This window comes from Pelodiscus sinensis, unplaced genomic scaffold, assembly GCF_049634645.1.
Source record: "Pelodiscus sinensis isolate JC-2024 unplaced genomic scaffold, ASM4963464v1 ctg151, whole genome shotgun sequence".
NCBI classification, from domain to species: domain Eukaryota; kingdom Metazoa; phylum Chordata; order Testudines; family Trionychidae; genus Pelodiscus; species Pelodiscus sinensis.
This window is the reverse complement of record NW_027465856.1, coordinates 1-12,703: the sequence shown is the minus strand read 5'-3', so window position 1 is coordinate 12,703 and position 12,703 is coordinate 1. Positions and strand designations below refer to the sequence as shown.

The 12,703-nt window shown below is 69.5% G+C and overlaps 1 protein-coding gene across 1 annotated transcript in view; it reads right to left on the bottom strand.

The window, feature by feature from the left end:
- The window catches only part of LOC102456235 (mediator of RNA polymerase II transcription subunit 12-like), a gene marked incomplete at its 5' end in the record, with an annotated part of 65,568 nt that extends 53,784 nt beyond the window's left edge, over positions 1–11,784 (bottom strand). The window contains 6 exon segments of the mRNA XM_075915674.1: positions 2,722–2,885; positions 5,452–5,565; positions 9,317–9,418; positions 10,749–10,869; positions 11,526–11,555; positions 11,557–11,784. Coding sequence (XP_075771789.1) covers positions 2,722–2,885; positions 5,452–5,565; positions 9,317–9,418; positions 10,749–10,869; positions 11,526–11,555; positions 11,557–11,784 — 759 coding nt within the window.
- Between the last annotated feature and the right edge of the window lie 919 nt (positions 11,785–12,703).

The following is a 12,703-nucleotide window of genomic DNA, read 5'->3' as shown; positions in this document are numbered from 1 at the left end:
GAGCGCAGCGCAGCTTCAGCTCCAAGCCAGACGTCAGGCCTGCCTCACGCACACAAGAGCAGTGGCTCAAATGGGCGGGAAGGGCTGGGCACATCCCGGAACTGTTCAACCAGACCGCAAGGGACGGGACAAGGGGCTGACCTAGGGCGCTCACACACGTAAAGGAGTTTGCCATTTGATACGGTCTCGCATGATATTCTTATTGATAAACTAGGCAAATATAACTTAGATAGGGCCACGATAAGGTGGGTGCATAATTGGCTGGATAACCGTAGTCAGAGAGTTGTTGTTAACGGTTCTAAATCCTGCTGGAAAGGATAACAAGTGAGTTCCTCAAGGGTCTGTTTTGGGACCCGTACTGTTCAATATCTTCATCAATGATGTAGATATTGGGATAGAGAGTACGCTTATTAAGTTTGCAGATGATACAAGCTGGGTGGGGTTGCGACTTCTTTGGAGGATAGGGACATAATTCAAAATGACCTTAGCAAGTTAGAGAAATGGTCAGAGGTAAACAGGATGAGGTTTAATAAAGAGAAATGCAAAGTGCTCCACTTAGGAAGGAACAATCAGTTCCATACATACAAGATGGGAAGCGACTGTCTAGGAAGGAGCATGGCGGAAGGGATCTAGGGTCATAGTGGACCACAAGTTGAATATGAGTCAGCAGTGTGATGCTGTTGCAAAAAAGCAAACATGATTCTAGATTGTATCAACAGGTGTGTTGTAAGCAAAACTCGTGAAGTCATTCTGCCGCTCTACTCTGCACTAGTTAGGCCTCAGCTGGAGTACTGTGTCCAGTTCTGGGCGCCACATTTCAAGAAAGATGTGGAGAAATTGGAAAGGGTACAGAGAAGAGCGACAAGAATGATTAAAGGTCTAGAGAACATGACCTATGAAGCCAGGCTTCAAGAACTGGCTTGTTTAGTTTGGAAAAAAAAGAAGATTAAGGGGGGACATGATAGCGGTTTTCAAATATCTAAAAGGGTGTCACAAGGAGGAAGGAGAAAATTTGTTCCTCTTGGTTTCTGAGGACAGGACAAGGAGTAATGGGCTTAAAGTGCAGCAGGGAGGCTTAGATTGGACATTAGGAAAAAATCCTAACTGTCAGGGTGGTCAAATATTGGAATAAATTGCCAAGGGAGGTGGTGGAATCTCCCTCTCTGGAGATAGTTAAGAACAGGTTAGATAGACATCTGTCAGGGATGGTGTAGACGGAGCTTGGTCCTGCCTTGAGGGCGGGGGGCTGGACTCGATGACCTCTTGAGGTCCCTTCCAGTCCTATGATTCTATGGCAAAGCAAAGCAATGGAGGAAACAGCTGGACGCTCTCAGCTCTCAGCACGTGCCCAGGACTGAAATCCACTGGCTGAAGGTCTCATTCAGAAGACGTTCAAGTGGAAAAGCCACGCCAGCACACCGGCCGCCAGCTCTGGGAAGGGCACAGCCACGCCAGCACCACGGCCGCCAGCTCTGGGAAAGGGCACGGCCACGCCAGCACCACGGCCGCCAGCTCTGGGAAAGGGCACGGCCACGCCAGCACCACGGCCGCCAGCTCTGGGAAAGGGCACGGCCACGCCAGCACCACGGCCGCCAGCTCTGGGAAAGGGCACGGCCACGCCAGCACCACGGCCGCCAGCTCTGGGAAAGGGCACGGCCACGCCAGCACACACGGGCCGCCAGCTCTGGGAAAGGCACGGCCACGCCAGCACCACGGCCGCCAGCTCTGGGAAAGGGCACGGCCACGCCAGCACCACGGCCGCCAGCTCTGGGAAAGGGCACGGCCACGCCAGCACCAACGGCCGCCAGCTCTGGGAAAGGCAACGGCCACGCCAGCACCACGGCCGCCAGCTCTGGGAAAGGGCACGGCCACGCCAGCACCACGGCCGCCAGCTCTGGGAAAGGGCAACGGCCACGCCAGCACCACGGCCGCCAGCTCTGGGAAAGGGCACGGCCACGGCCAGCACCACGGCCGCCAGCTCTGGGAAAGGGCACGGCCACGCCAGCACCACGGCCGCCAGCTCTGGGAAGGGCACGGCCCACGCCAGCACCACGGCCGCCAGCTCTGGGAAAGGGCACGGCCACGCCAGCACCACGGCCGCCAGCTCTGGGAAAGGGCACAGCCACGCCAGCACACGGCCGCCAGCTCTGGGAAAGGGCACAGCCACGCTAGCACCACGGCGCGCCAGTCTTAGAAAGGGAACCGCTGGTTTACCAGACACGGGCTGAGCCTCCCTTGCTGCACCCAGCCTGCAAGGCCCCTGCTGGTGAGAGCCCCTCCTCAGGCCCTCGTGTCTCGGGGCGTCAGGACGTGCGAGCACAGTGGAGAAGGGCAGGTGGCTCTTGGCAGCACAGGCCTGGCTGCTGCCCAAGGCGCTGTCACACGAGAGCCAGGACCCTTCGAAGGGCACATCAGAAGTCAGCAGCTCTCCGACACCCCACAGAAGCCCAAGGTGCAGGGAGCCACGCTGGCTGAGCGACCAGGAACGTCCCAAGCTGAGACGCAAGAGCCACCTGTGCCGGCTTCACGTCACCCTCTGCCCCGGAGCGCGGCTTGGGGCGGCAGAGCCATCTCAGCTGGGCCATGGCCCGGTGGCCGTGCCCGAGCCCCGCGGCACACGCCGCTCCCAGCCAGCTCTGGGCAGCAGCTCACGTGCGGTGAACCGTGCTCGGCTGCCTTCAACGGCAGAACATGCGCCATGCGGGCGGGAGGCACATTTACCTGCTGGCAGATGCTCCGCAGGACGTACTTGGCATAGATATCCAGGCTGGCTGTCTCTATGGACACTGTCCGGCCAGCAGACTTCTTGGCACCCAGCTCGTCCTCCATAAGGTCGTCCACGCCGCCAGGGTGGGAGAAGCCAGAGCCCTTCAGCTCCGCGTCCCTGCAGCCAGAGGGGAAGGGCCACTCAGTGCAGCCAGAGCCAGCCCCACAGCACACTCTGCACTGAAACCTCCCCCCGGCCCGAGACCAGCCTGGGCCCCACCCCACGGCCCCAGAGACCAGCACGGGCCCTCCCCGCGCCCAGCCCCCGCACCCGCCCCCAGAGACCAGCGCAGGCCCTCCCCGCGCCCAGCCCCCGCACCCGCCCCCAGAGACCAGCGCAGGCCCTCCCCGCGCCCAGCCCCCGCCCCCGCCCCCAGAGACCAGCGCAGGCCCTCCCCGCGCCCAGCCCCCGCACCCGCCCCCAGAGACCAGCGCAGGCCCTCCCTGCGCCCAGCCCCCGCCCCAGAGACCAGCACGGGCCCTCCCCGCGCCCAGCCCCCACCCCCGCCCCCAGAGACCAGCGCAGGCCCTCCCCGCCGCCCAGCCCCCGCCCCCCGCCCCCAGAGACCAGCGCAGGCCCTCCCCGCGGCCCCAGAGACCAGCGCGGGCCCTCCCCGCGCCCAGCCCCCGCACCCGCCCCCAGAGACCAGCGCAGGCCTCCCCGCGGCCCCAGAGACCAGCGCGGGCCCTCCCCGCGCCCAGCCCCCCGCACCCGCCCCCAGAGACCAGCGCGGGCCCTCCCCGCGGCCCCAGAGACCAGCGCAGGCCCTCCCCGCGCCCAGCCCCCGCCCCCGCCCCCAGAGACCAGCGCAGGCCCTCCCCGCGCCCAGCCCCCGCCCCCGCCCCCAGAGACCAGCGCAGGCCCTCCCCGCGCCCAGCCCCCGCCCCCCGCCCCCAGAGACCAGCGCAGCCCTCCCCGTGCCCAGCCCCCGCCCCCAGAGACCAGCACGGGCCCTCCCCGCGCCCAGCCCCCACCCCGCCCCCAGAGACCAGCGCAGGCCCTCCCCGCGCCCAGCCCCCGCACCCGCCCCAGAGACCAGCGCAGGCCCTCCCCGCGCCCAGCCCCCGCCCCCAGAGACCAGCACGGGCCCTCCCGCGCCCAGCCCCCGCACCCGCCCCCAGAGCCCAGCGCAGGCCCTCCCCGCGCCCAGCCCCCGCCCCAGAGACCAGCACGGGCCCTCCCGCGCCCAGCCCCCCGCACCCGCCCCCAGAACCCAGCGCAGGCCCTCCCCGCGCCCAGCCCCCGCCCCCGCCCCCAGAGACCAGCGCAGGCCCTCCCCGCGCCCAGCCCCCGCCCCCAGAGACCAGCACGGGCCCTCCCCGCGCCCAGCCCCGCCCCCGCCCCCAGAGACCAGCGCAGGCCCTCCCCGCGCCCAGCCCCCGCACCCGCCCCCAGAGACCAGCGCAGGCCCTCCCGCGCCCAGCCCCCGCCCACGCCCCAGAGACCAGCACGGGCCCTCCCCGCGCCCAGCCCCCGCCCCCGCCCCAGAGCCCAGCACAGGCCCTCCCGCGCCCAGCCCCCGCCCCCAGAGACCAGCGCAGGCCCTCCCCGTGCCCAGCCCCCGCCCCCGCCCCCAGAGCCCAGCACAGGCCCTCCCGCGCCCAGCCCCCGCCCCCCGCCCCCAGAGCCCAGCGCAGGCCCTCCCCGCGCCCAGCCCCGCCCCCGCCCCCAGAGCCCAGCGCAGGCCCTCCCCGCGGCCCAGCCCCCGCCCCCGCCCCCAGAGCCCAGCGCAGGCCTCCCCGCGCCCAGCCCCCGCCCCCGCCCCCAGAGCCCAGCACAGGCCCTCCCGCGCCCAGCCCCCGCCCCCGCCCCCAGAGCCCAGCACGGGCCCTCCCCGCGCCCAGCCCCCGCCCCCGCCCCCCAGAGCCCAGCACAGGCCCTCCCCGCGCCCAGCCCCCGCCCCCGCCCCAGAGCCCAGCGCAGGCCCTCCCCGCGCCCAGCCCCCGCCCCCGCCCCCAGAGCCCAGCACGGGCCCTCCCCGCGCCCAGCCCCCGCCCCCCGCCCCCAGAGCCCAGCACAGGCCCTCCCCGCGCCCAGCCCCCGCCCCCAGAGACCAGCGCAGGCCCTCCCGTGCCCAGCCCCCGCCCCCGCCCCCAGAGCCCAGCACAGGCCCTCCCGCGCCCAGCCCCCGCCCCCGCCCCCAGAGCCCAGCGCAGGCCCTCCCCGCGCCAGCCCCCGCCCCCGCCCCCAGAGCCCAGCGCAGGCCCTCCCCGCGCCCAGCCCCCGCCCCCGCCCCCAGAGCCAGCGCAGGCCCTCCCCGCGCCCAGCCCCCGCCCCCGCCCCCAGAGCCCAGCGCAGGCCCTCCCCGCGCCCAGCCCCCGCCCCCGCCCCCAGAGCCCAGCGCAGGCCCTCCCCGCGCCCAGCCCCCGCCCCCGCCCCCAGAGCCCAGCGCAGGCCCTCCCGCGCCCAGCCCCCGCCCCCGCCCCCAGAGCCCAGCGCAGGCCCGCCCCATGTCGGTTAATGTCTCGGTGGCGATGTCAGCACAGGCCACCCTGTTCCCATCCCCAACCAACACGCCAGGCCTGTCGCCCCCAGCATGGCCCCACAGAGAGCTCAGCACAAGCCTACGTCACCCCCACCAGCTCCAGCAGTGACGCTGCCCAGAGACGCAGCCCCCCCCGCAGTCACCACGCGTCTCCCTGGGCCCACAAGCCTCCCCGCCCCTCCTGGGCCTCCCGGCGCACCCAGCACGAAGACAGCCTTGAGCACGGCGAAGACGGCGCCGTCCACGATCCGGTTCTGGGAAGCAGCCAGCAGGTGGCGGTCGCAGGAGGAGCGGATCCCCACCGCCGGCTTGTCTGCAGCCAGACAGAGGAGGGGTCAGTGCCAGCCCCCCGCGGCGGGGGGGTCCGGGCGCCTGAGGACGCAGCAGCCGCGTCCGCGCTACAGCTGGGAGGGGGCAGAGCCCGGGCTGGGGCCCTGCAGGCCTGGCTCCGCCCGCACGGGAAGGGCAGGAGGAGGCACGGGCAATTCACCTGGCGCCGCTCAGTTCCGGGTTTGTCTTTTTCATTGCAATCGCTGCTCTGGGCAGCGCTGGGGCTGGGGGCTGGGGGCTCGGTCTGCCGGCCGCCCTGGAGAGACGGTCACTCCAGCCCCCCTCACCGCTGCACTCCGGCGGGCACAGCCGGGGGAGGGGCGCGTGGCCGGCGGCTGGGGGACAGCCGGGGGAGGGGCGCGAGAGCTGCTCCCAGGGGGACACAGCTGCCCCCATCTGCCCGTGTGGTCACCTCAGAGCAGAACCCGCTTTTTCCCTTTGACAAGAAGCATCCCATGCCTGGCAGGAGCAGCCCTGCCCTGCCCGCTGGAAGCGAGGGCGGTGGCCTGAGCTCTGAGCCGCTAGGAGGAGTTCTCGCACAGGCGGCCCCACGGACCATGCTGCCCAACCCAGAGCACATCCCGCAGCGTGAATGGCAGGCCCCGGGCGGGGGCGGAGCCAGCAGCAGGCCCTGGGCGGGGGCGGAGCCAGCAGCAGGCCCCGGGCGGGGGCGGAGCCAGCAGCAGGCCCCGGGGGTTCACGTGCTGGGGCCAGCATGAAACCCAGATGCTGCAGCTGTGAGGAAAGCTCCCAGGCGTGCCTGGGCCACCCGAGGGGGGAGGCAGGAGAGGGGCTCGTGCGGGGCAGGGTGCCGAGGAGGCACTGCCGGGCGTCAGGAAGGGGCGGGGGGGTGGCTGCCAGCTAGGATTGGAAGATACATAAACTATAAGACCAGAAGAGGCCACTGTGATCACCCGACGTGCCCCCGTCGGACACAGGCCGGAGCCGGGGGTGTCAGCCAGCGGGTAATCGAGAGGACCAGGGACCCCGCGAGCGCTTCGCCAGGAGTTGACCATTCGACGGGCCCCGGGGGCGGGGCCGGCAGCCAGTGCGCTCCAGACCCACTCCCCAGCCCCCCCGCCGCCCCACACTCCTGCGGCTGTACCGGAGGCAGCGGCGCGGGCGCCAGGCAGGAGCTGGTCTGCGAGGGGAGCCCGTTTGAAAACCAGCTCCGCCTTGAAAACCAGCTCCGCCTACCCGTCGCCCCGCGCTGCAGCCTCCCCCCACGGGGAGCTCTGACCCCGCAGGCAAAGCAGCATCTGCCCGTGGCTGGCCCAGGCTGCTTCGTGGCAGCCTCCACTGCCCCCCACCTGTGGGGTGGGGGGGACAGGCGCCACCACGGAGCCGGTGCTGGGAGGGTGCGAACAGGCTCGATGGTTAATCGTACTGCCGACTACTCGCTTACAGCCCTGAAGCCATCCCTAGCTGAGCCAGACCTTTCAGAACAGGGGTGGGGGGCCCAAGGGCCAAATGTGGCCCCCTGCCTGCCTGAACTTACCCCGCCAGCACTGCAGCCCCCACTGCCCACCGCAGGGCTGGAGCGTACAAAATCTACTAGCTTGGCCCCTCCCCCAGGCTCTGGTGTGAGGGAAGCACAGGGAGGGTCTTTCTCCTCCGTCGGGGGCCACGCGGGGGGTTGTTTGCTTCTCACACGCAGCCCCCGACTGACTGTTCTGTGGGTCAGCAGCCCCCCGGTCCAAAGAACATTCCCCAGCCCTGGTTCAGGAAAGCATCCAACCTCGACTGAAAGTCTAGTGGTGGAGAAGGCAGCAGACCCTGGGTAGTCTCGCATTACTGTCGCTGCTAACTTTTCCAGCTCGCTCGTCGCAATGCAAGCCTGACGCTTACTTCCGGCCACTGGATCGCGCTAGACTCCATTGAGAAGCCATTTACTATCTAATCTCTGGTCCCCGTGCCGGCTGGCACAGACTGAGACCCAATTGCTTGACCTTAATAAGCTAAAAAATGTTTTTAAATATTTGTAAAAAACAAACTTCGTAAAAGTGCAGCAAAAGAGTGGAAAGAACGTTTCAGCTACTAATGTAGGACAAAGACTGGCTGGTAACGGTCTGCCTGGCTAGACTGGCTGGTAACAGTTTGCGCGGCCGGACTGGCTGGTAACAGTTTGCGTGGCCGGACTGGCTGGTAACAGTTTGCGCGGCCAGACTGGCTGGTAAACAGTTTGCGCGGCCGGACTGGCTGGTAAACAGTTTGCACGGCCAGACTGGCTGGTAACAGTTTGCGCGGTCTAGACTGGCTGGTAACAGTTTGCGCGGCCAGACTGGCTGGTAACAGTTTGCAGCGGCCGACTGGCTGGTAACAGTTTGCGCGGCCGGACTGGCTGGTAACAGTTTGCGCGGCCGGACTGGCTGGTAACAGTTTGCGCGGCCAGACTGGCTGGTAACAGTTTGCGCGGCCAGACTGGCTGGTAACAGTTTGCGCGGCCGGACTGGCTGGTAACAGTTTGCACGGCCGGACTGGCTGGAACAGTTTGCGCGGCCAGACTGGCTGGTAACAGTTTGCGCGGCCAGACTGGCTGGTAACAGTTTGCACGGCTACACTGGCTGGTAACAGTTTGCGCGGCCAGACTGGCTGGTAACAGTTTGCGCGGCCAGACTGGCTGGTAACAGTTTTGCGCGGCCAGACTGGCTGGTAACAGTTTGGGCGGCCGGACTGGCTGGTAACAGTTTGAATCCTACTTAGCCAGCCAATCTCTCTCCTACATTGGTAGCTGAAACGTTCTTTCCACTCTTTTGGTTCGCTTTTGGAAAGATTGTCTTTTAAAGATTTTTTTTTTTTGGTTTTAAGCGGGGGGAGGGGACAGCCTGCATGGATGCCATGAGCCAGAGCTGGCAGGGGTGGCCTGCCACCTCAGGGGATGGCCGGGATGCAGCTGGCGAGGGGGACAGGCTGCCAGAGGGGACCAGGAGCCAGTTTGCGGTCTGCCGGGGGGGTGCTGTGAGCCAGAGCTGCTGGGGGTGGCTTGCCAAGGGAGCCAGTTTGAGTTGGCCGGGGGGGCTGTGATCCGGAGCTGCTGGGGGGAAGGGACCCAGCCTGCCGCATCAGCGACCTGCTGGGGGGTCCGTGAGCCAGCGCTGGCGGGGGTGGCCTGCCGAGGGGGGCTGCTGGGGGCGCTGGGACCCCGAGCGGCTGGCACAGAGGCAGGTGGGTCCACGTGGAGGAGCCGGCAGGGGCGGCCTGCCTCGTCGGGGGGCCAGGGGGCTGCACAGGCCTGCAGGAGCCAGTGGGAGCGGCCGGCGCGGGCGCAGGAGGGGCAGTGAGGGTCCCGTGGCAGACGGAAGAGAACGGCAGCAGCTTACCAGGAGACTGACGCACCGAGCTCCGTGAGCCTCTCGCTCTCAGGCGTGTTTTCCAGGCTCTCCTGGCTCCCCTCCGCTCCCTCCCCAAGGCGCAGCTTCCTTCTCTAACCCCAGAGCTCAGGGCTCCGGTGCCTTTGTCCCAGCGCCAGCTACAGAGCCTCCCTCGGGGCCCAGCTGGCTAGAGGCGCAGGGCAGGCTGAAGGAGGCAGGGGTCGGGGAGGCTGGAGCAGCTGAGCTCTGCCAGCCGAGGTCCAGGCTGACGAACCCCTCAGCACGCACGTCACGTGGGGGACAGAACAAGGGCCGGGCCAGCACGGCGCCTACCCACACCGTGACACGCGGGCACGCCCAGGGGGCAATGGGCTTCCTACGGCAGCACAGGTGGCCTGCAGTGCCTGGACCCAGCTCACTCACTGCCATCCTGCTGGCACGGGTTCAGCTGGGGCGTCTTGAAGAGGTGCAGCAAAATCCGACAGGTCAGGCGGGCTCCCGGCTCCGAGTCCTGTTCGCTGCAGGCTACGGAGAGCAAAGGAATTGCTGGGGACCTCCAGGAGCAGAGCTCGCCCCAGGCAGCAGCCAGCCCGGGCACGTCCTGGCCAGGACTCCGAACAGAGCGAGGGAAGTTCTCGGGCCAGCCAGGGCTGCGGGTCAGGCTGGGCAGGGCGGGGGTCCCTGGCCTCTCCCAGGGGCTGGCAACGGGCGCGGTGATTTCCAGCCTCTGACAAGCGGAGGCCAGGGACCCCCGCCCGGCTGACAGCCACTGCCGGGGGGGGCAAGGGGGCAGCAGCGATGTGGCTGGAGTCTCGTCTTGGATCGCGCCAGCAGTCCCCTGCTCGCAGCCTATTCGGCCAAAGCCGCTCCCGCCCGACGGGCTGCCCGGCACCCACGCGGCACTTCCCCACTGCGAGCAGCCTCTTCCCCGCCCGCTGCCGCACGCCCCGGAGCACTCCAGCTGTTCTCCAGCAGCCAGGCCCGCGGGGGGGGGGGGGGGGGGGTGGAGAGGGACGGGGCAGCCTGGCCCTGCAGGGGGGGAGGGGAAGGGGGGGAAGGGCAGCCTGGCACCGCGGGGGGGGAGGGGAAGGGGGGAGGGGCAGCCTGGCCCCGTGGAGGGGAGAGGGGGGGAGGGGGCAGCCTGGCCCCGCAGGGGGGGGGGAGGGGAAGGGGGGGAGGGCAGCCTGGCCCCGTGGGGGGGAGAGGGGGGGAGGGGCAGCCTGGCCCCGTGGGGGGGGAGGGGAAGGGAGGGGCAGCCTGGCCCCGCAGGGGGGGGGGAGGGGAAGGGGGGAGGGGCAGCCTGGCCCCCGTGGGGGGGAGGGGAAGGGGGGGAGGGGCAGCCTGGCCCCGTGGGGGGGAGGGGAAGGGGGGAGGGGCAGCCTGGCCCCGCAGGGGGGGGGGAGGGGAAGGGGGGAGGGGCAGCCTGGCCCCCTGGGGGGGGGGTGGAGAGGGGCGGGGGCAGCCTGGCCCTGCAGGGGGGGGGGAGGGGGAAGGGGGGAGGGGCAGCCTGGCACCGCGGGGGGGGAGGGGAAGGGGGGGAGGGGCAGCCTGGCCCCGTGGGGGGGAGAGGGGGGGAGGGGGCAGCCTGGCCCCGTGGGGGGGGAGAGGGGGGGGAGGGGCAGCCTGGCCCCGTGGGGGGGGAGGGGAAGGGAGGGGCAGCCTGGCCCCGCAGGGGGGGGGGAGGGGAAGGGGGGAGGGGCAGCCTGGCCCCGCAGGAGGGGGGTGGAGGGGGGGGGGCAGCCTGGCCCTGCAGGGGGGGCGGGGGGAGGTTTCGCGACGCGGGCAGCAGGCTGGCGTGCGGGTGGGAGGAGGTGCCAGTCCCGTGCGCCGGGCGCGCTCCGCAGGGCTCACTCACCGGCGTTGAGCAGCGAGGGGATGGCCGCGCAGCGGATCAGGTCCTCCAGCAGCAAGCACTGACGGGCAATGAGAATGGCCACAAAGGTGGCCAAGGAATCATGGAAGGACAAGTCGCTGACCTGGGAGGGGCAAGAGCAGCCAGTGACCCCCCACATGGAGACTAGGGCCAGCCCGCCAAACCCTCCAGCAGGCGGCTCCCGCCTGAGAGTGAGTTCCCCAGCTCCGCCCCCCTCGGGGGACACGCCCTCCCGCAGCTCCGCCCCCCTCGGGGGGACACGCCCTCCCGCAGCTCCGCCCCCCTCGGGGGACACGCCCCTTAGCAGCTGCACCCCCCTCGGGGGGACACGCCCCCCCCGCAGCTGCGCCCCCCCCCTCGGGGGGACACGCCCCCCGCAGCTCCGCCCCCCCCCCTCGGGGGGACATGCCCTCCCGCAGCTCCGCCCCCCCTCGGGGGGACACGCCCCTTAGCAGCTCCGCCCCCGCAGCTCCGCCCCCCTCGGGGGACATGCCCTCCCGCAGCTCCGCCCCCCTCGGGGGGACACGCCCCATAGCAGCTGTGCCCCCCCTCAGACGGACACGCCCCCCGCAGCTCCGCCCCCCTCGGGGGGACACGCCCCTTAGCAGCTGCGCCCCCCCCTCAGACAGACACGCCCCCCGCAGCTCCGCCCCCCTCAGACGGACACGCCCTCCCGCAGCTCCGCCTCCTCGGGGGGACATGCCCTCCCGCAGCTCCGCCCCCCTCGGGGACATGCTCTCTGGGGGCTGCGGCACTCACGTCTACGTTGCAGAGCAGGTCGTTGAAGCCCACAGGTCCCGTTATTGGAGGAGCAGCACAAAGCCTTCAGCACGCCCAGCCACTCGGCACTCAGGGACTTGCAGTAGCCAGTGAGCTCCGCACACAGGATAGCGATGTCATTGACTCTGCCGGGGGAGCCAGGGTCAGCGAGCGCGCCGGAGCCAGAGCCAGAGCCCCCGTCCGGAGCACAGCCAGGCTGGCAGAGCGGGACTCGGGGCGTTCCTTGCTCCTCGCGTTGGCATTAAAGCAAAAAGACAAGCAAGCACCCGCATCCGGCGCGGGAGCTCGCTGCGGGCTGATTCTGGCAAAAGATCCCCATGGCTCTCTGGGAGCCGCGCTCCCCCAGGGCCCTGCAAGGGGAGAGCGCCTTCCCGGTGAGTCTCCTGTGTGCGTCTGCCCCACAGCGCCACAGGAGAGGGCGCGTGTCTAGCGAATGGCAACGCAAGGTCGAGCTGCTGACAACCTGCGTAAAAGGCAGCTCCTTCCCGGCGCTCTGCCTCGGGTGAGCACCGCACAGCGACAGCGCGCTCCAGTCCCGGGGGGGCAGGCGAGACGGGGCTGGTAGGTGCCAAACACCGACTGTTCAGAGGGGACTGATTCTAGTCACTCACTCTTCAAGCAGCCGCACTCAGGCGCTCTCTCTCGCGGGGGCTGGCTAGCTCCGGAGTCATGGGGCTGGCTGATACGGCCGGTCGAGGTCCCCGCCAGGCCGTTCCTAGGCCGGCCCCGCGCTAAGGCAGGAGCGCGGAGTATCTAGACGGGGGAGCACTCCGAGACGTTGGGAAGGGCTGCACTTTCCTATGGAGACGGGCAGGGATCCGGGTGCAGGGGGCCGTGGGGTCTGAGAGGGAGTTTGGGTGCAGGGTCCTGCAGGGGCTGTGGGCGAAGGAGACTGGCCAGGGGAGCGGGAGGGGCGCAGAAGGCTCGGCTGGTGGGCGGGGGTGCCGAGGCAGGCTCCCACCGGAAGGTGCTTCCCCAGGTTGCTCCCAGCCAGCAGCCCCTCAGGCAGGCTCCTTGCCCGCAGCAGCTTTAGGCTCAACGCAGCCTTTGCCTGCTGCCCCGCCCCCTCACAATCTCTCCGCCCCCATTGGCCAGTTTCCAGCCAACAGATGCTGGGAGATTGTGCCGGGGCAGGAGCCGTGCGCAAAGCCTTCTGC